The sequence below is a fragment of the Emys orbicularis genome, chromosome 12, assembly GCF_028017835.1.
Source record: "Emys orbicularis isolate rEmyOrb1 chromosome 12, rEmyOrb1.hap1, whole genome shotgun sequence".
NCBI classification, from domain to species: Eukaryota; Metazoa; Chordata; order Testudines; family Emydidae; genus Emys; species Emys orbicularis.
Window position 1 is genome coordinate 20714333 of NC_088694.1, and position 26022 is coordinate 20740354.

At 51.2% G+C, this 26022-nt stretch overlaps 1 protein-coding gene across 3 annotated transcripts; it reads right to left on the reverse strand.

Annotated features, from left to right (window-relative positions):
- Positions 1–23842, reverse strand: SRC (SRC proto-oncogene, non-receptor tyrosine kinase). 3 transcript variants are annotated; one of them, XM_065414849.1, is made up of 12 exons: positions 23602–23842; positions 23189–23288; positions 21280–21294; positions 13693–13791; positions 12632–12735; positions 6473–6622; positions 5058–5213; positions 4221–4400; positions 3037–3113; positions 1746–1899; positions 692–823; positions 1–209 (listed from the first exon to the last, which is right to left on the reverse strand). In XM_065414849.1, exons 1-12 carry the CDS (start codon positions 23840–23842, stop codon positions 1–3), a joined length of 1617 nt encoding a protein of 538 aa, XP_065270921.1. The 3 variants fall into 3 exon arrangements, with proteins under 3 accessions (XP_065270921.1, XP_065270920.1, XP_065270922.1); XM_065414848.1 differs by having other exon boundaries at positions 21280–21297; XM_065414850.1 differs by lacking the exon at positions 21280–21294.
- Between the last annotated feature and the right edge of the window lie 2180 nt (positions 23843–26022).

The following is a 26022-nucleotide window of genomic DNA, read 5'->3' on the forward strand; positions in this document are numbered from 1 at the left end:
CTATAGGTTCTCGCCTGGCTGGTACTGGGGCTCTGTCGATGTGAAGTAGTCCTCTAAGAAAGCCTGAAGGTACTCGAAGGTGGGCCTTTCCTCTGGGTCCTTCCTCCAACACTGACACATCAGATCGTGCAGTGATTCGGGGCACTCTGGAGGACAGGGCATCCGGTAGCCACGTTCCACCTGGTCCAGCACCTCCCGGTTAACCATACCTGATAGCCAAGAGAGGGAATAGTGAGACATACCAGGGCTAGCTGACTTGACTAAGATCATGTAGCTAGTCTGTGGTAGAGCTAGGAACTGAACCTTGATATTCTGCTAGCTAGATCTTCTTCAGCCCTAAATACAGCCAGTCACTCACTCCAAGCATGAATGGGAGAAGAACTTGATCCAAGGCAGGAGGTCTGGGCCTTCACTCAAGGCTCAGAGAACATCTTTGTCCAAGTACAAGACCCCACTCAGGTCTTTCCCACCATGGGGAAGGCCTCATTATCCACTCCCATCCCTAAGCAGTGGCAGAAACACCACAGCAAGTTTCTCCATTGAGATGAGCCTAGGAGTCACTATGGCAACTTAGACAAAACACTTCTCCATAGATCAGCTGGGATCTGCCACAGCCTGAGCTGATATCAGAGCCTGCAATGGCCAGTGACTGCATAGGACCTCCTGGTGTCTAGTCGGTACCTATTCTTACCTGGGTATGGCACTCTGCCCTTCGTGGTCAGCTCAGTCAATAGGATTCCAAAGGACCAGACATCTGACTTGATCGTAAACCTGCCATACAAAGCAGCTTCCGGGGCTGTCCACTTAATGGGGAACTTGGCACCTAAGCAACAGAGATAGAAAATAAGATTCAGATGCAATCACCCTGTATGTCCACTAGAGGAGCCTACACATGGAGAACAGAGGGATAGTGACACCACAACGGGTGTCAGCTGAGAGCTACTCTAGGTGGGAGGTTTCACCAGCCGGACTTGCAGACCTCCGTGCAGAGGACTAGGCTACAGAACTAGCATTGGAGAAAAGTTATGCCTGCCCCCTCTGCAGTCCGTGGCACTAGTGACGGTGATTGCTTCCCCCTCAGCTCTTACAGGGACAGCAAGCACCTTATTAAGTTCTCATATCTAGGCGGGGACAGAGCCTGCATCAGGAGTAAGTCTGAAAAGCATAAGGTAGGGTCCCAAATCCCATCCCCTTCACTTTCCAATAGCACCAGCAGGGAAGGGTGAGTAGAAGCAGGTGAACGGGAGTTCAAGTGCTGGTTTAATGGAGCAGCAGGGTCACACCATACACATCTGAGCACAGGAGTGTGACTGCAGACTCCTGAGAAGTGCTGGATCAAGAGCCCTGCAGAGCCATGTCCCTCCACACCTGCAGTCTGTGCAGGCTCCCTCACTGGCTGGGGGCAAGGGATTACTTCAGCCTCCATGCCCTGTTTAAGTACTTGGCCCCTCTGCAGTGACCACCCGTGCCAGCGGGGCAGTCTATGCAGTGTGGGGGCCCGCCTGCAGGGAACCAGACAGACCCACAAAGAGCGGCTGGAAGGCAACAATTTTGAGTCATTCCTCAGCTGGTCTAGACTTGAACCTAGGAGCACATACCAATGGCTTGTGCCACCTTGCTCTCACCTGCCCTGCCCTGCTCCGCTTGGAAATGCTAAGCAGTTTGGGCCTCAGTCATTTCCATTTTCCACAGCTCCCTTTGACGCCCGCACGTAAAGGCTATGCGCCCCCTCCCACTCCCCATACCTTGCCTGGCCGTGTATTCATTGTCCTCAATCAGCCGGGCCAAGCCGAAGTCGGCTACCTTGCACACCAGGTTTTCCCCCACCAGGATGTTGGCAGCTCGGAGATCCCGATGGACGTAGTTCATCCTCTCCACGTATGCCATTCCAGATGCGATCTGTAGCCCACACACGGGACAGTGCGCAGAGAACGTTAGATGCTACAGGACACGCACTAGACCTCACAACTGTGCTCGTGTTAATGCAGAGCTGCCTGCAGCTGCGTTGTGGGCACGGTAAACGTAGCCGGCACTCCAGCAGCAACCTGGGAGGCTCTGCCGGAGGTGGAAGAGAGGTGGTAAAGTGGCAACCCAACATCAGCCCGGGGGCTGGGTCACGCTGAGCTGATAGGACTTGGAAGGGGCTCGCAGTTATTTTGCGATGCTTTGTCAGGCGAATGCAGGTTTGTGGCCATAAATAAGACACTGGAGCGGGGGGGAACGACGACGACAAAAGCCTGGCAGTGATGAGGGATTTTCTTCCCCGGGATACTACATGAAATACCACCCAGAGCCCCAGACTGGGGGCCTTTTCTATAGCAGCCAGGTCAGGGCAGTAAAACCTGATGGGACCAGTCCAGTGGCAGGAGCCAAGCTAGGGACGACAGCTGCTTTTTGTTCCCGTGTATGCGCCATAGAATCAGGGCTACAGATCTAGCACAGGATCCCTCACGGTTTTCCAGAGTACAGCTCTAAGTTTGTGACCCTCCAGAGCCCTATAAATCTGCTTAGGGCAGGCTGCTATTGACCTTTCACCGCGGAGGTGCCATACACCAGCAACTGCTGGCAAAGACCCAGAAGGCAGGCGAGCCAAAGTCTAGCACTTTCTGGCTCTGGCTGTGCCCCGACCATCCAGTTCCCAGGCCTCGCTTGAGAGAGCAATTGTGGCAGAGAAACAGAAAGGAGATAAGGGCATGTGGGACAGAGGCCGTCCCATTCTGAACAGATTCTTCCTCTCTTCCCTGCCCACCCCGCCCCCATGGGATTGCTGGCTTTGGTTACCCCCAAATTCAGAAGACAAGGACATCTGAGGCAGCGCCTCAAACTGTGGGGGACATTTCACTTTGGTGCTAGTAGATTCCTGTTGGCCTTGGATTGCACTCGTGAAGGCTGGCATGATGGTCTTGTCCTCTCTGGCAGCTGGACTCCCACACCCCACTCAGACCAGGCATGAGAAGGCCCGAAGTCCAAGGGCCACAGCGGCCAAGAAGATAAAAGGGAAATTCAAACTGCAGCTCTCCAGTCAGCCAGACCCACCTGAGCCGCCATGTCCACCAGCTGGGGCAGCCGCAGATACTTGCCCATCTCCCCCTTCAGGAAATCCAGTAAGCTCCCTAGGGTGGAAAGGCACAACCGTCAGCTACTGTTAGGAAGGAGTGGACACCAGACTCTCGGCCACTTGATGATCTTTGAGCAGAACAGCAAGGAGGTGTCCTCATGCAGCTGCCCTTGGAGTTAGTGGATGATGGGCTGGGGCTGGGGTGAGGAGTCTTGTGCTAAACCAATCTGCAGCCACCTGGGATTTCATTGCTGCACATTACAGCCACTTGGAACGCCATGGCAACAGTAGGGACAGAATCCAAATCCTCCTGCTCCAAAAAAAAAAAAAAAAAAAAACCCACAGGCCCCAGCCGGCTGAGCTGTTAGCAGGACAGGGCCTATGAAACATTGCACAGCTCCAGTTCCATCCAGTCGAGGGCAGCAGTGCATGCACCAGAGTGGGAGCATTGTAAGGCAGGATGTGGTTATTCCTCTCTTCACAACCTGTGCCCTCCCCCTCCCCAGTCAGCTCCCAAGCAGGCCGTCTCCTTACCCCTCTGCACTCTAGTGGCTCCCAGCTCCCTTAACTCTATCCTTTCTAGTAGGGAACACTGCACATTGCCACGGGCGGGTGCCGCCGGTAAATATCCAACACGCCTTCTATGGAGGAATGGGTAAGACTGCGCTCAGCTGGCTGGGTCATTTATAGGTCTCCACCTCCGCCCACTAGGACCCGGCTTTCCATGTATGGGAGCACTATGGAATCCGTTTTAGGAGAGAGATTCCTTCCAGCTCCCTCAGGTGGTTGCATCTCGCTGCTGCCGGTGGCCAGTGCAGCTTGCCCTACACGCTTCTCTCTGCTCACACAGGAGGTTCAGTTACAAATAGGAAGCAGTTCCTCAGTTATCAGAGCCTATGACCAGGGCCGGCTCCAGGGTTTTTGCCACCCCAAGCAGCAAAAAAAAGCCACGAGTGCGATCTGCGGCAATTCAGTGGCTGGTCCTTTGCTCCGAGAGGGAGTGAGGGACCCGCCGCCGAAGAGCCAGACGTGCCACCCCTCTCCGTTGGCCGCCCCAAGCACCTGCTTGCTGGGCTGGTGTCTGGAGCCAGCCCTGCCTATGACTGCCCCAGCCCCCCTGTCCAGCTGCCCCAGCCCTATCCCCTGGGTGCCAGGCACTCACCTTTGCTCATGTACTCTGTTACAATGTAAATGGGCTCCTCTGACACCACCGCATACAGCTGAACCAGCTTCTCGTGACGGAGTTTCTTCATCACCTGGGCCTCCTGCAGAAATGCCTCTGGAGACATGGTGCCGGGTTTCAGAGTCTTTATGGCCACCCGGGTGGTGCCATTCCAGGTCCCTGGAGCAGAAGCCAGAGCCAGTTTATGAAGCAGCCCCTGGAGGATTAGGCACTGCCTTTACAGGCGCTCACCTAGCACACCGCCTTCAGGGGCGCGGTGCCCAGCACCCAGTCACAGCCAGATTATGCCATGACACACTAGCAACAGGATGTGCAGGGATGATGCTGCACCAGGCGTGGAAGTCCTACAAGTGCATGAGCCTGACTAGCACAGGGAGAGCTGCAGATTTCACCGCATCCCACCCGACTTCTGACACATCAGCATTCCTTGGCCAGCACTCACTGCACTGGCCGCAATCCATGGCTCTCTGACGGTGCTAGAAATTATTCCCTCCCATCCCATTTATACGGCCTGTTTGATGGAAAGAGAGACGCTCCCTCAGAGCGCCCTAGGGGGGCACTTTCAGCACTGGGGAAGCTTCGCATCCCTCCAATGAGCACCCCTTCTCCCACCCAGGTGGGAGACATCAGCCAGGAAGGAGGGATTACTCAACTTGCTGCAAGGAATAACAAAGGCTGAAATTCCTATTCTCTCATCCAGCCCTCCTGTCAGAAATCCAGCTGGCTCATTAACAAGTCAAGAGGAGCAGACACTCCATGGCCCAGGCACCTGCTGCCGCCGCCGCCTTAGGCGTGTGTGTTTGGAGGAATCCTTACCCATCCACACTTCTCCAAAGCAGCCTTGCCCCAGTTTCACCTCCAGTCGCAGAGACTCCCTGGGGATTTCCCAAGCATCCTTAGCAAGTCCTTGCGTTTGGGGCTTGGCAGTTGGGCACACGTTCGTGAGACGGTGGCACAAGCCATCAGCATGTTCTGGCAAGGGGGAAGATAGACAGGCATGAAGGGGAGTTTAGATAGACGGCATCTTCACCGGAAGTCCTGCCAGCCTCCAAAGCGGCAGAGTCTGTTCTGATCATCCTCCCCTCCCTTCTTACTTAAAATCCCATTATTTGCCTCTTCCCCATTTTATTTCAGTGGGAAGGGTGCCTGGGACCCTTTTGCCTGGGGTGCTACATTCCATGTGGAAGACAACATCCCCCCTCCAGACTTCAAATGGAGCCTGCCATTCACTGCTTACCTGCTACGGCATTTAGGCCAGAGGTCTCTAGGGGGTCGTTCTCTGCATTGCAGAGGGGAGGGAGAAAACACAGTCTTCCTTCCTTGATAATTTCCCTCTTAACATCTAGTATTTGTCTCCCCTGCTGAGACATGACATCTCCTTAGGAGACAAGGGCTAGAGGGGAGGGATCCTCATGTTTACTCCCTCTATCTAAAATCACCAAGTCTCCTGGCATCCTGTATGTTTTCAGGGAAGTGGAAACAGATCTTTGGCTTCTCTTTTTGGTTGCTTGACCTGCCAAAATAAAGCTGTGGGCCAACCCCAGGCCTCCCATCCCTACCACAATGCAGCCCTGGGGCTTTCTATACTGGGGATTTTTTTATTGGCAAAGTTACCCATCATTGCCAACAATGGTGCAGCTGCGTCAGTGGTAGCTTGTAAGGAAGCACTAAGATAGAAGATGTCAGCAGCCCTGTCTAACAAAACCTGATCAGAGCAAGTCTAGAGTGACGCAGTGTTGAATACCAGAAGCTGCAGGAGCCTTGTCCACACAAGGGTCCCACCACTGCAGCCACTGAGGGAGCTGCTCCAACCTTCTCCCCACTCCCCATTGCGAAGAGAGAGACAGACACAGCCTCAATTCACACGTAAGACCTACATAGCCTGCCCCCCAACTACATCTCTGTGCCTCCGTACACCCTCCTCCGATGTCTCCATCTCCTTCTCCCACTTTCAATGCTGTGCTTTTACCAGGCTGTTCCCCAAGCCCTGTACACTCGCCGTAACCTCATCTGTCCAGCAGCCCCTTTCCCCTCCTTCAAACCCAACTCTTGGGGCAAGACACCCTCTCCTCTGTCATTACTAACCCTCAGGCCCTGCTTTTTCTGAGCGGCTGTCCCAGGCCTGACTACACTTTACTTTGCGTAGACTGTAAAGGAATGCAGGGCAGGGAATGGGTTCAGCTGCATTCAGTACAAATGTAGGGCGCTGATACTGGTCTCACGACACCTACTGGAGTAATACGCCACCAGCTGCTGCAGGTTGTTGAACTGTGTGCGGGAGGTGATGTAGAAGCCACCGCTGTCCAGCTTGCGGATCTTGTAGTGTTTTACGTTGAGCCCCTTGGCGTTGTCAAAGTCAGAGACCGAGAGGCAGTAGGCACCTGTGGGGAGAGAAGGTGCACCTCAGTCCTCCTGGTGACCTTGAGGGGACACTCCAAGAGCAGGGGGGAAATGACTGAGTAGGGTGCAATAGAAGCGCATGTCTTATTCCTCTGAGGTTTATAGGAAGGGAATAATATATGGAGATATACCTATCTCATAGAGCTGGAAGGGACCCCGAAAGGTCATTGAGTCCAGCCCCCTGCCTTCACTAGCAGGACCAAGTACTGATTTTTGCCCCAGATCCCTAAGTGGCCCCCTCAAGGATTGAACTCACAATGCTGGGTTTAGCAGGCCAATGCTCAAACCACTGCGCTATCCCTCCCCCTGAGGGATGGTGGGGTAGGGGCCTGGGCAGGGGCACGCATGCTCTTTAGAGACGTAACTCGGTTGACGTGTCATCCTAAGACTGGGACAAGTTGAACAGTCCTAAGGTAGCCAGTGTGACAGAGTAAGACGAGGGGAGAACCAATGCAAACAACTATTGGTTGTGACAGCTGCACATTGCTTTCTCCCTGGTACTGTACAGCCCCAGGGTTTGGGAATACACACAGCCTTGCTGACAGGATCGAGGCTTCCCAGCGGGTGGGACTGTGTCCATGGAAGAGATTCTGGACATGCCAGTGCAACAGGACAGCAACTTCACAGCAGGACCCGGGGGAGGGGGGGAGAGAAATCAAAGTATAGAGGCACCATTTCCTTTGAACAAAGGAGCAGGCAAGGCCAACTCCAGTTGTGGCCTCCAGCTATGTTTCCTCATGCAGTGAGGCTGTCAAGTGCCATAAGTTAACCAGTGTGGGGTCAAAAGAATACTTGGAGATGGCAGACCTCCACAGAACACCTAGCCGCTAAGGCAGTGATGCTGGTGATTCACTGCCCTGTCAGTGCCCCAGCATGGTGCTAGGACACACTGTGGGGCTTGTCAGAGATGTCATGTATGAAACATAAGACCTGGCATTATGCCATCCCAGGAGATCCAACGGCAGTATAAGATGGGGTCATTAACCCTCAGTGTCTTGGCCAAGTATCAATTCCAGGGTTTACGTTCCGCCTCCCTAAATCCCCCCCTGCGGTTTCTCCTGGATACTGTTCCCTCACTTCTTTCCTAAACTGCTGTGCAGTGCTGCTAGGTGTTCCCAGTTAGCACATTCCAGCCCAGAGGCAGCTGACAAAAATCACACATATCCATCACACCCACTCACACAGGTGTACCCCGACCACTTCTCTGGCCCATACAGCACAGAATCTTTGTTCCAATTTCACTGGATTGGCTTAACAAGGCATCGACAGGAGAGTGGAGGGGAAGAAACATGAAATGAATAGCACCAAGATGCAGAGTACACAAAAGGGCAGGCACAAAAACCAGCCACTTCCCTTTAAATGGGGACATGGCTCTTCAGTGGAACGTACAGGGAGATGGAGAATATTTTGGTGAGGTGTCTAGGATCAGCTGGCCCTGCTATCACCTCCCTGTGGGGAAGTGAGGGTAAGAGGACAAAGGTGCCTCCCTGTGTGATTCCCGGATGAGGTATGAATAGGAAGAGTCCCTGCTGGCTTACAGGAGCCAAGCCGGGAGAGGGGAAACAGCTGGCAAAAGGGAACGTGACCTCTGGAGCCTTGCTAGTGCTGGTTGGGTTGGCAACAGGGCAAGCAGCCATGTGAGGGGAGCGAAGATAAATGCACGACTGGGAAAGGCTCCAGATAACAACAAAAGCAACAAAGGAGGAATCTGCCTAGGCAGGAACCAGCTGAGTCCCAATCCCCAAAGAGGAGGAATAGTTGGATTGTGGGAGCTGGAAGGGTGGGGAGGAGAGCTCCAAGCCCCCCCTTTCTGAAAGGAAGTAAGAGTGTGTTGCGCTAGCATAGCGCCTCGGATGGGTCGTTGCTAGATACGAGTGACAGACCCCTCAGGCTAAAAATCATGTTTAAAGCCAATCTCAATTTTCTTCATCAGCTTCTCAAAGGAAGGGCCCAGGCTAATCCCCAGCACCCTCCAGCTTTGGAGGGCATTGGGATTCTGGAGCTCGGGGGGGCTCCAGCTCAGCTCCCAGCACTGCCATGTTTAGGCTGCCAGCTCGGCAGGGGACGGCTGGTGTTTTATTCATATAAACTGTTTTCACTGGAATAAAAAAAAAAAAAAGATCATGCTGATTCTAAGACTTAATGAAGTGTTTTCAGGAGCTCCCAGACCTCCATTTGGGGCCAAAATTTGACCAGTGTCCTGTTCGTTAACAGGAGCACCAACCCAAGTGTGCAAAAATAGTGAGTCAGCCCCCCCCAAAGCCATAACATTTTTAAAAATAAAAAGAACCAAAAAAGTCTATATGCCTCTGATTCTTGAACCTTTGTGGGGGCAGGTGGAGTGGATAGGGATCACATTTTCCAGCATTCCTCCGCAACCAGGAAGGGCTAATAAAACCACAAATGTTTCAAAAATCACATGACTCCAGGAGCTGGAACTTCATTGTGAGTCTTGCAGTATCTATTGGGGGGTGAGAACCAGCAAAGTCACGAGAGCTGGCAAACACTGAATCAAGCCTAAAAATACCCCTTGTGAAGTGCAACACCTTCTATGCAGATGGGGAAACACTGGCAGAGCAACAAAGCAATTTGTTCACAGTCTCACAGCGAGCCGTGGCCAAGTTAGGAAGAAAATCCATGTGCCCTGGCTCCCAGTCCCAAACATTATACCACGTAACCCCCTTAGGGTCTGTCTACACTGCAGCTGGGAGGTGTGATTCCCAGCACGAGTAGACTCCCACTAGCTCTGCTCGAGAAAGTGCATTAAAGAGAACAGCATGGACATCACTAGCTGCCCTAGTCCAAGCCTACCTGAGCCCCTGGGTCTGAGCTCAGGTGACTAGCCGGAGCCACCGCCAGTGTCGACACTGCTATTTTGAGTGCTCTCCCCTCATGCGGAGATAGCACGAGTCAGTCAACCCACACTAAGAACCACACTGTGCAGACCTACCTTCAAAGGGCCTTTTCCACCAAACACTTGGCACTGGACACGGGTGGAAGCAGCACATCGCCTCTACAGACATGTGTCTGATGAAGTGGGTATTCACCCATGAAAGCTTGTGCTCCAATACATCTGTTAGTCTTTAAGGTGCCACAGGACTCTTTGTTGCTTTTTACAGATCCAGACTAACACGGCTACCCCTCTGATACCTGATCGCTTTTATAGTTATCCAACTGCTCATTGGCAGTAGTACTGAGACAGAGGCATCCCCCAGAGGCCTCGAAGAGCAGATTAGCTTTTCTTCTCACAGGTGCCAACTCCAGCCCTGGAGCACCCACAGAAAAAAACAAGTGGGTGCTTAGCACCCACCAATCAGCTGTTTAGAGGCGTGCAGGAGGTGCAGGGGGGAGGAAGCGGAGCAGGGGCAGGAAGAGGTGGGGAAAGGGTGGGGCCTTGGGGAAAGGGGCAGGGCCTCAGGGCAGAGCAGGGGTGGAGTACCCACCCAGACAGAAGAAAGTCGGTGCCTGTGTTTCTTCTCACGCACTCCTACAAACAAGCCTATGAATTAAATCAAGCTATTGCTCCAATGGGCTGAGAAAGGAGAGTGTGCATGTGCTATTTCCATTTTTAAATGTTGGGGGGCAATGGGGGCTCCACCAGTACCCAGGATAGATGTGGGCACTCTAGGCAGGCAAGCAGGATCAATCCTGGTGAGGGAGTGGTTTGGACTCATTTCAGGGCAAAGAGGCCGCCACATACAAAAATAAAATTTGTAACTTGTATGACCTAGTGAGCTACTGGCAACCTGCTCAACAGACTTGTCCTGTTGTGGAGTGTCGAAAATCCGCCTCAGCACAAATCCAAACCAAGACAACTCTCAAGCAGTGAAATGTTCCAGGCTTCCTCTTTTTATTGGTTTAAATGGATTTTTTGCAGCAAAAGACAGACAGACAGACAGACACAGACAGACTCCCTAGAGCCCTGACCAAATCCTTATATGGGTGGTGACCCTCTGTTAACATAGGTTCACCCAGTCGTTGAAGTTAGTCTGAACTTCCCCTCCTGAACACGCTTTGCTGGAACTCGGGAGATGCAGAGCCGGGAACTGAGCTAACACAGACATCTCGTGTGACCTTGAGAAACTCCCTGGGCCTCAGTTTCTACTCTTCAAAATGGGGATAATCTCCCTTCTCTGTCTGATCTCCAAAGGCTAAGCTCTCGTGGGGAGGGACTGCCTTCCCATGTGTTTGTACAATGCCTGCCACAGAGCCCTGGACTTGGGCAAGATCTCTAGGCACTGCAAGCATGATGGCTGCGTAGCATTGCCACCTAACACCCAGAGATGAGTGCACAACAGAGGAGGGGGAGTGAGTCTGGCACACTTAGGTTGACTTGGGCTACGGCGCTAAGAAAAGCCATGGAAATGTTGCGGCTCTGACAGGAGATCGGGCTTTGAAGCCTAAGGATGGGGATGGGCTTCAGAGCCCAAGCTCCAGCCCACATCTACACAGTTAGTTTTAGTTCAGTAACCTGACCCCCACGAGCCCGAGTCTGACCCAGGCTCTGAGACTGTGTAGACTCACGCTAGCTCTCCTTGAGCTAGCTACAGTAGCACAGGCAGCGGTGAGCAGTGGCACGGGTTAGCTGCGAGGGGGACAAACCCGCTCCAGATCCCAGGGGTACATACTCAGGGCAGCTCGCCCATGCTGCCAGTCCCTGCTCCCCATGCTTCCACAGCTACACTACTATTTGTAGCACGCTAGCTCAACAAGAGCTAGGGCGAGCTGCCGACGCGAGCTGGGAATCTCGCGCCCAGCTCCAAGCACAGATGGAGCCTACGCCTGAAGCACATGGGAATCCATCTAGCGGGACGTTGCTACATAAGTTACTATATACCCCCGTTTATACCAGTCCTAAACTTCACCATCCCAGAACATCTCATGTCAGCATGCAGAGAGCTGTTTGGGGCCTTGGATTGCACGCTCCAACCCAGCTTGGAGACAGCACCAGAACTCACCCATGTCAGACACACAACATTCAGTTATATTAACTAAATACCCCACCCCCAAGTCTAAATCTCTGTACGACTCAGAGCAATTATGCTGCTTGCACTGAGCGCACCCAGGTCAGAGCAAGGCTGGTGAAATCTTAGCAAGCACAAGCACCCAGTGCGGATGTAATTCACAGCCAGGCTCTCTGCAGATGCAGAGGCTGCTGCTGCCCGGGTATAAGCTAGCCTGCTCCACCCCTCAGCCAGGTCCTCACACAGTCTTCATGAAGCAGCTCAAACCCAACAGCCCCTGGCACTACAGGAAGGAGGGAACTGCAGAGTTCTCCGTTGCCATTGGTTACCCAGCTATTCCCAGCTCAGTGACCCAGTTTTTGCACTGTTCTCCCGGAGGGTGGGGGTGGGGGGTGGAAAAGAGGCGAGCACAAGATCGGAGACTGTTTACACCAGACTTTTCAATCCCACCCAGCTCTCAGCCAATCGGCTGGAGAAAGAGAGTGGGGAACCGCCCATTGGAACAGGCTGGCTGAGTGGGGACAGATTAAAAGTGCAAGGGTTAAAAGCAAGAAGGTCACCGATTAAGGGTGAGTATTGGCCCTTGCTGCAGGACAAGGGTTCTGGGGGTACTGCAGACAGGCTGCCCCTATAAGCACAGGATAGGGAGCACTATAGGGGTTGTGTGCACAGAGAAGGGGGGCCTCTCAGCAATGCCAGCTAGCATCTCCGCATTCCATCTTTGTGAGAGGGAGAACAGAGCCTGGGGTAGGGTGACTAGATGTCCCGATTTTATAGGGACAGTCCCGATTTTTGGGTCTTTTTCTTATATTGGCTCCTAATACCCCCCCACTCCCTGTCCTGATTTTTCACACTTGCTGTCTGGTCACCCTAGCCCGGGGAGACACCTGGACCCAGCAGACTGGCCACCCACTGCATCGTGCCTCCAGATCCTGACAGAAGCACCATATAGGGATGGTTCTCCAAGACTTAACCACCCCATAGGCCTTCGCCATGGACCTAAGCGCCTGCCGGGGACTCAGTTACCTTTGGTGGTTTCACTCTCCCTGACCAGGAAGGTTCCTCGGGGGTTCTCAGAATTGAGCAGGAACCGCTCTGACTCCCGGCGAGTGATCTTGCCAAAATACCACCTGGAAGAGCAAGCAACAGATCAGCACAAGGAAAACCCCTTGGATTTAGACCCTCTTCATTACGGCTACCACATTTTAGAGAGGGATGCCCCAACATCCCCTCCCCCATAGCACCGATTGCTAGAACCAAGGGTTGCATTAACAGCCAGAGGCATTCGTCAGAGTTCTCAAATCCCAACGGCCAGGGGGCTAGGGATCTATTGGGAAAGATATAATTAGGTAAACAGCAAAAGCCTCTCCCCCCCCCAAAGCAATTCTGTGTCATACGCAGTCACTTGTCTTTTTTAATTAAAGTGTCCCCCAGGCATCCCAGCCCAGTGTTACTCCAAGAATTCTGCCCCTCGCAGATGTGGAGCAGAAAGTGGGTGTTATTTTCACAGCGTAGTGGAAGCTGCAGGAGCGCCTGCAGCAGTGTTCAGATGGGAGTCTGTGTGATTTGGGGTTAGCCCTGTCAAGCCTTCCAGCATGGTGCGTGCAACCTGTCAGGGTAGATTTACATTAAAATTAGTGGTGCAGCCAATTGCACATGCCTGGTTTGCACAGACCACTAGTGTGATTGCATACACAAATAGGGCCGCTGCAGGTGCAAGTGTGACTATTGGCATGCTGCCCCTAATTTGCATATGTAAATTAGTCAACATCTTGCCTATGCAATTAAATGCCTATTTGGTCTGGAAAAAAAAAAAAAAATCAGATCCTTTAGGGCCACATCTACTACACAGGCCACCCCTGGGCAGTTGCTCAAGACGGATTTCACTGTATATGGCACAAAAACATATCTAGTCTTAACATTTGGCTTTGAGCATGCCCGAGAAAAACAACAAAACATTTAACAGAGTGGCAAGCTCAGAAAGCCCACAAAAGCCTTTAGGAGGCTACAAAAAATGTCTGAAAAAAAATATACTTGGCAGGCTGTTTGCATTGTTCTTTTAAACCGTCTAAAAAGATTTCAATTACTCTTCAGCCTGGATGGAGTCTGAGGGTGCGACATAGTTACTGGGGATGTAGCCCGTTTGTCCTGTCGTGAGGGAGTGAGCCAGCCACCAGTCTCCTTCCCTGGAAGAGAAATAAAGAGAGACAGACATTCAAAAAGAGGAACTTCTCAAGCAGTGAAGTCATCCCCAAGCAGCTGGCAACCAAGAGTGGACTCCCTGGGCTGGAGGTATTGCAAACAGGCAACCCTGGCCCTTTCAGGGAGCTCACTGGAATCGGGGTTATTTCCAAGCTAGTTCTTCTGGACTGTTTTGCTTAGGTCACCGTTGGGTGCCCACAGCTTTACTGAACCAGGAGATGTTCAGAGACCCAAAGCTACAGTCAGATTGGACTGAAACCCGATTTAGAGTCAACAGGGCAAGGGAGAAGCTCTTGAAGGTTCAGGGCAAGTTAGTTCAGTTTGGGGTCTGGGTGCTGTGAGCCCTACTGTATGCCCACCTTCCCATGTTCCCTGCAGTCCTTACTAGGGTTGCCAAGCTTCCAGGATTGTCCTGGAGTCTCCAGGAATTAAAGATTAATCTTTAATTAAAGATTGTCGTGTGATGAAATCTCCAGGAATACGTCCAACCAAAACTGGCAACCCTACATTACAGATGAGCAGCGGAATTTGTTAGGCCACAGAAAGCATCACACTTTGCTCTCAATATTATTTTTTACCATCAACTACAACCGCTCCCCACGGCAGTCACTAGAAATTCACCTTGAAGTACCATCTCCAAAGGACCATTAGAACCGCTGGGGACAATAGCCAAGCTGGCAGGGGAACTAATAACGGAACTTTGCTCACAGAGGGCTGAGCCTGAGGTGCCGAGCACCTGCAATTCCCATCAACGCAGGGGGGATTTACCACTGACCATCATGACAGCCCATGGCACCAGCAAACCAAATGCTCTACGAAATACATTGGCAACAAGGGTCAAATTGCTCCGGTATCAGGGCACCCGACATTAACTCAGAAATGCCATTTGACCAGAGATTCCAGTGAGGATACCACGTTGGTCCCATAAGGCATGCGATGGCCACAGTCACTGTGCGATCACTCTCACATACACACAGCACAGGCGATAGCCTTTTAAATAAGGAAACTCCTTACTTAAAAAGGGCACATCAGATACCCATTGAAAATACCTTTGGAGCCATCTGAATTTGAACCAAGTCTGGCTGAAGTGTGACGCATTGGAAATCCCAGAGAGCAGAAAGAACAGGGAAGCAGAGAAGGAAAAGAAAAAGAAAAGAAAAGAAAAAAGCAAAATGACTGTGATAATTAAAAAAAGCGTGCTAGAAAAGACGGCCAAACAAAGGAGACTTGTTTGTTAAATGCAAATCACATAAAAGCAACAAGAAGGAAGAGAGGAAAAAAGGGGAGGGACAGAGCGTGAAAAATAAATGATTGAGGCATGAACGTCACTTAACGGGGCTTGATTGGCACTGCCATTTACTTTGGTGGCAAAACTCCTTTTGAATTCACTGGCGTCAGGTTTCATATAATCTCTCCCTATCACTGATCCTGTATGAGGAGCTTACGTGATTGGGCGAGGGGCTCTCCCAGCAGAAATGGATCCAGTCATATAGGTGCCGACTTTGTGGGTGCTCTGGGGCTGGAGAACCCACGGAAAAAAATAGCGGGTACTCAGCACCCACCAGCCACAGCTGTTTGGTGCAAGATTGACAGCTTGGGGAAGGGTGAAGAACAGCAAGCCGGGGCCTGGGGGGCGGGAAAAGGCAGAGTGAGGGCAGGGGTGGAGCCTCATGGGAGGGGCCAGAGCACCCCTGGGGAAAGTAAAAGTCGGTGCCTATGGAGCCATGCTTCAGTACTGGGCTGCATGGGGAGCTCAGAGCTACTGCTGTGTTATCCCAGGAGTCACTTGAAGAAGCTGTCTAGGAGCTCAGTTATTCATGTGGTCGCGCACAAGTTGCTGGCTGCAGCCCTGGTGAGATGTGGTCCATAAGCTTTATGTGAAGCAAGCAAGAGGCACACAGCAGTGGCTCCTGCTCCATGCGGTGCGTGCTCCTCTCTCTCTCTCTCTAAATGACTAACCCTGAAAGCACTCCCTGAATGCCAAGGTGGTTTGGAATGTCTTTATCTTGCAGAATTTCACAAGTGAGGCCTCGGCTGCTGGGTAGACAAACTCTCCGTGTGGATTTGAGAACACGTTTCCTCAGAACAGAGGTGTCTCAGACTCCACCAAGCTGTTTCATAGACTACGATGACAGCACAAACTCCCCAAAAAGACCACCTCCCTGCACTTTGAAAGGAACGAGTGTATGTACCCCTAACACAGCACATACACTGATCAGATGGCACGGCAGCCTGGGGAAATGGGCAGGAAAATTTTCCAATCCAGACACAAAGCTCAAATATTCCTAACTGCATGGGCAAAAGTGCATCGTTTGCCCATGGGATTATGCATAGCCATTTACACATACAATTACTGCTACTGTGCACACATGCTTAGTGACTAGATGTACAAGTTGTTAAAATCTATTTTAACAAGTCTACTTGCTCACCTACACCAGGAGGATGGAGCCAATGTATATGCCCACAAAAGCGTAAAATTGTACTTGGGGCAAGTAACAAGGCTGGAATTTGAGATGAGCCAATCTAGATTATGCTGATTCATCACTGTAGTGTCTAAACACATCTAGGGCTATGAGATGGATAACGGGATAGTCAAGCCCACCATCTTGTCACAATAAAGTACGGCCGTCATTTCTATTAGCAGCGATCTGTGATGAGCAGACTGGTGAAGTGAGAAAACAAATCCAGGGCAACGACTTCGTCGCACCAGTTCCCAGATTTTCACTGGGGTGTCTCGGGGGATTCTTGTAAGTGGGTCACAAGCAGAAAGGAATGCCAGAAGACTGGGGAAGTTTTGTTCTATGGGAGATGGCAGTCACATATTACGGAGACTGTTCTATCGGAGTCAGATGGGAGGGAGGAAGGACGAGCATGTGTCTAATTTACTGTGACTGCAGGATAAACAAATCTACAAGAGCTCTGCAGATTCCTGATAAGGATCTTGAGAGACTTTACCAGAGGATTCATATTTTCAGAACAATGTTTCAAATGAATGGATAACTTGAGTTTTTTTTGAAGGCATATTTTAAGAGATGGTCTGAGCTAACAAAAGAAACCCAGCCACACATCTTCCAGATCTGAACTCTCCGCCGTAAGCCCTGGGGAAATTCAGATCCACTGCTAGTCCCTCCCTGCACAATGGGCTAACCCAAAACCTGGATCCAGATGGCTCAGGCCATCTCATGACCCATTTTGCAGATGTTTTCACTCTGTATAATGGTGAAATATGGTGCATCTGCAGGTGCACCAATACTGCCCCATTAGCAAGCACATCTATTTACAAGGCCAGTGCAGTGGTGTTTAACATGTTTGTGACAGTCACTTGACCCAGTGAAACTGTGAACACAGCAGCTTTTTCTAATAATATGACCATGTTTGCATCTACCATGTTGCCCAATAAGATCTTGGAGCACTGAGAGAAAGTGACTTGCCCACCTGCAAAATAGCACTGCCCTGTCCCTCAGAGGTGTGACATACACATACATTGAAGGTTGTGAGGTGCTTAGATAACACAGGAATGGGGCCAAATAAGTAGCTAAGATAGCTAGCAACAGTGCATTCTGGGAAACTCATGTCAACTATGCCATCCTGCCTCAGCAGAGGCTACAGTGCCAGAGGAGATGCATGTAGAGCAATCCAGGGGGCAATGCACTCTGGGAGCTCTTACTAAGAGGGAGGGATAGCTCAGTGGTTTGAGCATTGGCCTGCTAAACCCAGGGTTGTGAGTTCAATCCTTGAGGGGGCCACTTAAGGATCTGGGGCAAAATCAGTACTTGGTCCTGCTAGTGAAGGCAGGGGGCTGGACTCGATGACCTTTCAAGGTCCCTTCCAGTTCTAGGAGATAGGATATCTCCATTAATTTAATTTAAAAAGAGAGCTGGGAGGCCTGGCCAAACTGCTTACACACCCATGATCGGGATCCGGTCTGCACTGCAACACCCAGGACGTTGGCAGATGCTGGCATCCTACCAAACTGTTCCCTAAGTAGGTAGGTATGCTGCCAGTGGGCCACTCTGAAGAGAGATCCCTCTCCATGGAAAGGCGTGGGGAATAGCTCAAGGGATTCCACACTCCCCCCATGCTAAGCTGATGTGCCAGCCACGGGTCTGTGCTGTACTGAATCCATTACAGGGGGGACAGAGACTGGGCAACGAGGATGAACAAGAGCTGGCTGAAAAGTGAAACTGATGGGAAATTCTGAGATTTCAAAATTTGGTTTCAGCCCACATCGGGACCAAAAACAAACAAACCCACCCCCACATCTGATTTTTTCCTCCCCATGAAACAAAAATATCCCCAAATGTTTCATTTTGATAAAGGTTGAAACATTGTTTTTATTGTTTCAGCGATATGACAGTTTGAGTAAAAATGATTAAGTCTAAATAAAATATTTAGATAATATTTTTTGACAGGGAAACTAACAAAAACCAACACATTTCGGAAGAGCGATTCGATTTCATCGACTCAGCATTTTCCAATGGAGAACTGTTCCATCAGAGAAATTTTTGACCAGCTCTACCGAATGAGCAGGGTAAACCTCAAGCTTTCCAGCCTGGCCAATGTGACAGGAAAGTCCAGCTTTGCTGAACGTGTTGGGGGCGACCCATCCTGGGACAAAGGGGGAAGGCAGGCATGGAGACAATGATTTCAAGTGATTCTAGCTGTATCAAGTCCTTAACCGGGCCCCTGTCCCAGGTTACGCCTTGGTTATGCTGCAGCCAAGATTCCCAGAAGTGACTTCTCCTCATGAAGGCCTCAATGTCTGAGGCACATCAGAGGGGTGACTTTTCAGAAAGTGCTGAGCTCCCACCCTCTGAAACCTTAACAAATGTCTTCCCCAAAACGGAGGCAGCCAAACGCCCGAGCCACTTTTGGAAATCTTGGCCTGCTAATTTAAGCTGCATTGTAACCAGGTCGGGGATGACCGGGCCATCAGTTATAGCTGTAGTACAGAATGGGAACTGGGTCTCAGAGTCCTGCAGCTGAACTGTGAGGTGCTGGCGATCCTGATCGGTGGGTTTGGTTCAGCTCACTGTTCGATTGGAAGCTCCTTGGGGCAGGATCTCTGTTTGTTCTGTGTTTGTACAGCACCTAGCACAACAGGTCCATGGACGGGGCTCCTAGGTGCTACGAGAACATAAATTATTCTGGCAGTTCGGAAGCAGGGGCGGATTTCTAACCACATCAAGTTTGGGCGATCCAATTATTCATATTGGGGGGCATGATTTGGGGGCCATCTCTACAGTGCATATCATGAGCATTTAAAATGGTCCAGTCAGCCCTGACATTAGCCTCTCATTAAGGGGTGGTAAATGGAGCGGGGCAGCTCTCGTTGCAAACTTGCTGTTCTATTCCACAGTGAATTTGGCAGGCCCAAACACCTTTTATACGAGCTATGGCTATAGGCTACCAAAGCTCAGGGGCAGAGGAAAGGCCTTGCCACTTACTACCTTCCCAGCTTTGCAAAGGTGTAGTCCCCTCCTGGCTAGGCACCTGAGTCTCTCCTCTTTAACCCAAGGATGGGAGACACTTGGCTGTTTCATTCCACAGGGGTCCACGCAATAGTCCTCTCTCACTCCAAGCATATGGATCGTTCTCAAGTTTAACTGAGTCGAAACAAGGTCAGCGACTCCAGAAGAAAACTGCTGAAGACACCGAGCTCTGTGTGGTTTCGGAGCAAACCCATAAACCAACCCAGATTGACTCAAAACCAGGCGTGGGTGGGAGTTTGTAACCCACGCAACCAGACACATTTCACGAGAGGTTACATGACTCTAGTTCCAATACCAAAGGGCCTGGATGTATCGCCAGGCAGGATTTTCCATCTGCCACATATTTTTCTAATGATACTTTGCAAAAGGAAAACAAAATGACTAGGTTTCGGGCTAACTGCATTCAGAACATGTGGCTAGAATACCAGCTCTACTGCTAGGTCAGCGAGAATGCTTGACAAGATGGGTGGTTATCCCAGGAATGTCTGCACATCTCAGTGTGTTAGGCAGAAGATTACGTTTTTTTCAATCATTCAACATGTATAGGTTAGTCACTCCCCTAACAGCACTGCGTGAAGCTGCTTTCTAAAGATGTTTTTTAACTCTGATAAAGTGAAGGTCACAGCAATGCGGTTACACTGGATACTGTGGGGTATGTAGTTTGAAACGGACGTCTTTTCTCCTGCGCACTGCACCTTAAAAGTTCCAAGAACTTTACCCACCCTGCAGAGATAGCCATTTTGTTCTCAGAGTTCCTGCAGCATGTACAAAGGAGACACACATACTTTGGGATAGTGAGCAAATGTCATTCAGATGGAAAGCAGAGGTGCCTTTTGTGCATGGGAGCGGGGGGAACCTCCCCCAGACATTTGCACAATCCAGAATCCCCAATAGGCAGATTCCTCCTTTTAGGAGTACTCCTTAGAAACCAAAGCTAGTGTTAGTACAAAATTAAGATTCCAAAAGTCAAACGTTCAAAAAGGGGTCAGGACACTCCCAAAGTTAAGGTTTCTTCTGCAACATTGAACTCAGCCACTTCGCACATTAGAGAGATTTTATGGCTTGAGTTAATAACCAAATACACATAGGAGTTGGGAACTGAAAAATTCCATTTGGGTAACACTATACAAGTAACATAGCAGGAGAAACCTCACAGTCAGGGAGTTATCGGACCTGCCAGTGCTCGATGTTGCAATCTTTAAGTGTTCCCTTCACATTTTAAGTTTCCTTAGTTTTAAGAAAGTGGCACGGGAAAGTGTAAGAACCCAGACTGATGCGTCTCCCACAGCACAGCCTTTGCCAGCAGAGAATGCACATTCCTTGAAGCATGGTTATTCGGCCAGTGCACTTTAAGAGCTCTGAAATGTACCTATTGATAGGCTTGTCTGTGCATGCACACTTATTAAAAAGCACACACTTGGTTCCAACGAAGAACAAATTCAACACCTCTCCTACAGCAGCCCTTTGCACCATCCTACTTCCAACTGCATGCAACGAGCTGGCAAGAATGCCACCAGGGCAGCTGAAGTGATCAAGGGGTGCAGCGCCAGGAATTTCAGAGAGGCGGGGTGAAAGCAGTCCCCACTCGGTCCTGCCTGCATCTCCCATTGCCATTGGAAAGCAGGGTGCACTGGTGGCTTGGATGAATGGGAGAAACAAAAAAGGGGGAGAGAAAACAAACAGGTAAGAAGTGCTTTGTTGGGAAGGGATGAGGGAAGAAGGTGCCAGACCTGGATGAGAGGAGGGGACTGAATTCACACCACCGCAGTATGGGCACATGGATCTAGGCAGGGCTATTTAGTAGTTAGAAAATGAACCTATAAAAGCTCCACTGGGGGGAAAAACAAAACAAAGGGGCCCAAATGCAAACTGTGACCGGGGACCATAAATGGACCACGAAACAACCCCCTCCCCAGCTGCCCTTTAGCTCACCCGGGAAGGAAGTTGGCTTTAAACAAAAAAGTAAAAACAGATACACACCTGACATCCACTTTTCTCCTAAATGAAAGCATGTTGTGCAGGAGAGAAAGAGACAGGGCTTAGATTAGAGGTACCGCACAGGCGCTGGCATGGCTGGACAGTGACTGGGAAAAGTGTGCGTGGAGAGATCTCACAAGGCAATCAAAAGGGATTTGAGATCCTGTCGCCTCGAGTGAGGCTGTCAGCAACAGAGGCAGGAAAGCATAATAAACCCCCTGAGAGGTGTGATTTATTTAAAGACTGGGGAAGTTGATGCCACTAGGCAGAGGAGAGATTTGGCAGCCAAGGGGCACCATGAGTAACAGGACAATACCTCCCAATGGTAGTTTGTTTTGGCGAGTGGTGGTGGTAGGGCAGGGAGGGTGGAAGCCAGTTCTGGCTCACCCTAGGAGGCCTGTTAGGAAGAGGCCTGGACCCAACACTAGGGCAAACTAAAGCTGATCCGGACAATGCAACTTCCAATAAGAGCCTCTAGGTCTAGCTCACCCCAGAAAGCACCTGCCACAGACACCTCAGATGCTTCGAGCAGCCAGAGAAACAACCAACAATCCCTCTCCACAGCGTCAGCAGCAGAGGGCTGTTTCACAGCTTATGGAGGGGAACTGTGAAGTGGTCAGAGCACAGAACTGGGAGCCAGGGACTCCCGAGTCAGACGCCAGCTCTCTCTGTGGCCCTGGGCACGTCACTTAACCTCTGTGCATCTCGCTTCGAGGGGACTGTGGTGACTTTAGTGATTGTTCTAAGGGAAGACGCCACTTGCATTCTATCAGTGGGCCCTGTGCATGCTCGCTGCTCACCTCCCTTTGCTGTTTCCCTCCGGGACCTTCCCAGAGCACAGACTGCCTCTAGCTCCATACCACCAACCCCGCCCGAGCAGTGGGGAGAGCAGGCCAGATGCAGGACCCAACTCTAGGAAGAGAGCGGGACTAACTCAGTAACCCCCAGGATTTCCCAAATGCCTCATTCTGCTGCCCAACTCCTGCAGCGCAGGCTGCCTGGGTTAATGCAGTTCCCTTGGCACCTAAACCCCCCACCCTGCAGTGCGTCACATCAAGACACAGAGGGCTTCACAATCTTCCCAGTGGATCCTCTTGCAGGGCTAGCAGGTGTTTGTTACCCACTTCCATGGGAGTGTAGGATGCCTGTCAAACCATCTGAGGTGCATTCACTGGCTCTGCCCCTAGATACACATCACATCCAGTGCTCAAGGGGTGGGCAGGACGCTGGGGACTGAGACCTGGGGGCACCATTATTTCACAAAGTAGAGGAGAAACACCACATGACTCCAGTCACAGGTATGCTCCTTAGAGCAGGTCAGTTTCCTTTCACTGCCTCCTTGAAGGTTGGGACTAGAGCCTCTCTAGCAAGACACCTTTGGCCAGCACTCTGGGCAGCGCTGCAGGGAACCATACCCAGTCCTGGGGCAGAGGGCTAGGGAGGTAAGAAGGGAGGCTGCTTGAATGGGGCAAGTTGGAGGATCTCACTAGCTGCCCATCACCACCTAGTGCTGCACGGGCTGCTACATGGCCCCCAAGCTCCCTGGCTGGCAGCAGCCCCAGGAGGCAGGGACGGCACCTTGTGGTGCTCTTGATAAATCCCCTGGGTCTAGCTCAGGGGCTCTTTGCTAGCACAGGAGGCACAGCCCAGCCCTCCTCAGGCAGACAGCCGCACCACCGGGCTTTGGGAAGGATCCCAGAGGAACCACGTGCAAACACCAGGCAACAGACGTGACCAGCCAGGGGTTAAACATGGAAGAAAGAGGAGAAGCAAGAGGGAGAAGAGCAGTTTTGAGGCAAGAACGTTACCAGCGGGGCTCCCCTGAGCAGCAAGGGTCGAAACCCCTCCAAGGGAGACGCCAGCCCACGCAGCAGAGGTGTCCCCAGCCCAGCGAGCAGGCAGACACACTTACGTGTTGTTGACAATTTGGAGGCGCTCCCCTTTCTTGAAGGAAAGGTCTGTTTCCGTCCGTGACTCATAGTCGTAGAGGGCCACAAAGGTGGTGACTCCACCTGAAACAGACCCAAACTCATCCTGTTAGCCACCCTCCTGCTCCAGGAAGCATTTGCCCCTCCATGGCAATTAGCCATGAGCCGGGCTCGGCACAGCCTCTGCTTTCCTCATGGCATTTGCGAGTCTGGATTCTCCACTGCAGCCTTCCTCACATCTGGCAAAAATGGCACCCACCTGCCATACGGCCCCCCCCAGCCTAAGGCTCACGGTTCTTCCTCATCGAGCACTTGGCTCCCTTCTAACACCCTCCCTCCTCCAGAACCTCCAGACGCCCCTCCCCCTCAGGCAGGTCAGAGCTGACGTCATACTGACCAGCTAAAGCCCCCGAGCGCTGCGGGGACATGACTGTGTCGGACGTATTGAAGCCTCCGAAGAGCTTCGGCTCAGCTGCCATGCTCCCAAAGGAGCGGTTGGGGGTCCGATGGGCGTCGGGGACAGGCGTCTTGCTGGGCGTTTGAGAGGAAGGGTAGCCACCATGGTGGGCGTTCTCAGCACATTCCAGGCTGCGTCTCCTCTGGCTGGGGTCTTTGGGTTTGCTCTTGCTGCTCCCCATGGTCCAAAACTGGAGGAGAAGACAGTGGGGTTAAGCTGATCCCTGTGGTCTGGGTGACACGAACGTCTGCCCATTAGGGTCTGGACTGAAGCCCCCAGACCCCTTGTGTGCTGGCCAACCAACCACTGCTCAGCTGGCAAACCTCGCATCACTACCGCCCGGGGATGGGCTCTACTTCATTATATTCAGGCAGAGTCTCCCACTTCCCTGTATTAGCTAGTGAAACAGGCCCAATGCACTTGGTAAGCGATAGTCCAAGTACCAAAGAGAGGCAAACTCAACAGCATTACAGTAGAATGAATAATGCAGAGCATGCGCCTTTCACGAGTAACCAATTAGACAGAGACTAGCTACAAAGATCTGGTCCAGAGTCCAGGAGTGTTCAGATCCCTCTGTAGTACATGGGGATCATTCTCCACCCAAAACTGCCAAGCAGCCATCTCTAGGTGGGATGATGCATCAGCAAACACAGAAGAATGCTATAGAAGTTCTAATTTCACACTGCAGCAGGCACTTCAACTATGCTGAACGTACTTACCAGAGTTCAAATTTGGCCCGGGCAATAATAGGACTAGGCACTCCAGGAACTCTATGGGAAATTTAAGGCCTACAAGCAATCAGGACTTCAGGTAGAGGATCCGAAGACCATCTGCCCTCGCTCAGCTAAGGGAAAAAACAAGTCCTAGGCTCCAACATTAGACAGCTCTGAACTCTGCTGCTCCCCTCGGACCACCCCCACTCAATAGGTGAAGTGTTCAGACACCAACTCCCTTGTGGACCCACTTTCCCTAGCACATCTCCTCATACCCACACCCTGCAGCGGGCCTGCGGGTCCCAGCATGTTTGTGCATTACTCTGTGGGAAAACTGGACAGCGGGAGCAGCTTCAGAATGGTCAGCTGATGGCCAGAGGTTCACCATTTCCTTTGGGGGCAGGTACGATAGCCAGCACCCATTGCTCATAGGGCATCAGACAGGCACTGGTCTGCAGATCATGCCAAGGCTGAGGAGGTGGGTCTCTAAAATCCTAGAGCCATTCGAGATGTGCTACCACCATTGGCTTCCAAAATAAGCCTTTTCCATAATCCTCCTTTGACTTTCCGCTCCCCAAAGCTCGCCTGAACAGCAGCGAAGGGTCCTGCCTGTCCCATAGCTTGCAGAATTATCCCAGTTTCAGAGAGGCATTCTGAAAGCAGGGCTCACAAGACCACAGAGGCATCACTAGCACTTCATATGACGACAGTCATCCCACATCGCAAAGCAGCATTGTGTCCGACAAGAACGTTACATGGGACACAGCAGAAGGTGATACAGTAATCGCATCCAGCAGGAGACTGTTACGTACAAACGCTCCATTCTATGTCCCTATTAGGGGACAGGCAGGAGCAGGGGAGCTGGAACAATTTGTATAGTAGGGGTGCTGAGAGCCATTGAACCAAACTGTAAACCCTGCACATGATGGAAACCACTTTAAGCCAGGGGGTGTGGCAGCACCCTCAGCGCTTTTCGTTCCAGCACCTATGGACAGGAGGAGAGGAGTCTGATCAACTTACACAAGTAATAACTGCATCAGAAGTTCAGACACAACTGCTGGATCATCACTGGAAAGATGGGATTTTAAAAATTCCTAAAGATTGTGGGAGAGACCCTACTACCCATAAGTAGCCCATAGGACGCAACACTTGAGCATTAACACACATACTGCGTGCAGATGTGGTCACCCCATCTCAAAAAAAAGATATATTGGAATTGGACAAGGTTCAGAAAAGGGCCACAAAAATGATTAGGGGTATGGAACGGCTGCCATATGGGGGGAGAATAAGAAGACGGACTTTTCAGCTTGGAAAAGAGACAACTAAGGGGGGATATGATTGAAGTCTATAAAATCATGACTGGTGTGGAGAAAGTAAATAAGGAAGTGTTATTTACTCCTTCTCATACCACAATAACTAGGGGCCACCAAATGAAATTTATAGGCAGCAGGTTTAAAACAAACAAAAGGGAGTATTTTTTCACACAACACACAGTCAACCTGTGGAACTCCTTGCCAGAGAATGTTCTGAAGGCCAAGACTATAACACAGTTCAAAAAAGAAGATAAATTCATGAAGGATAGGTCCATCAATGGCTATTAGCCAGGATGGGCAGGGATGGTGTCCCAACCTGTTTGCCAGAAGCTGGG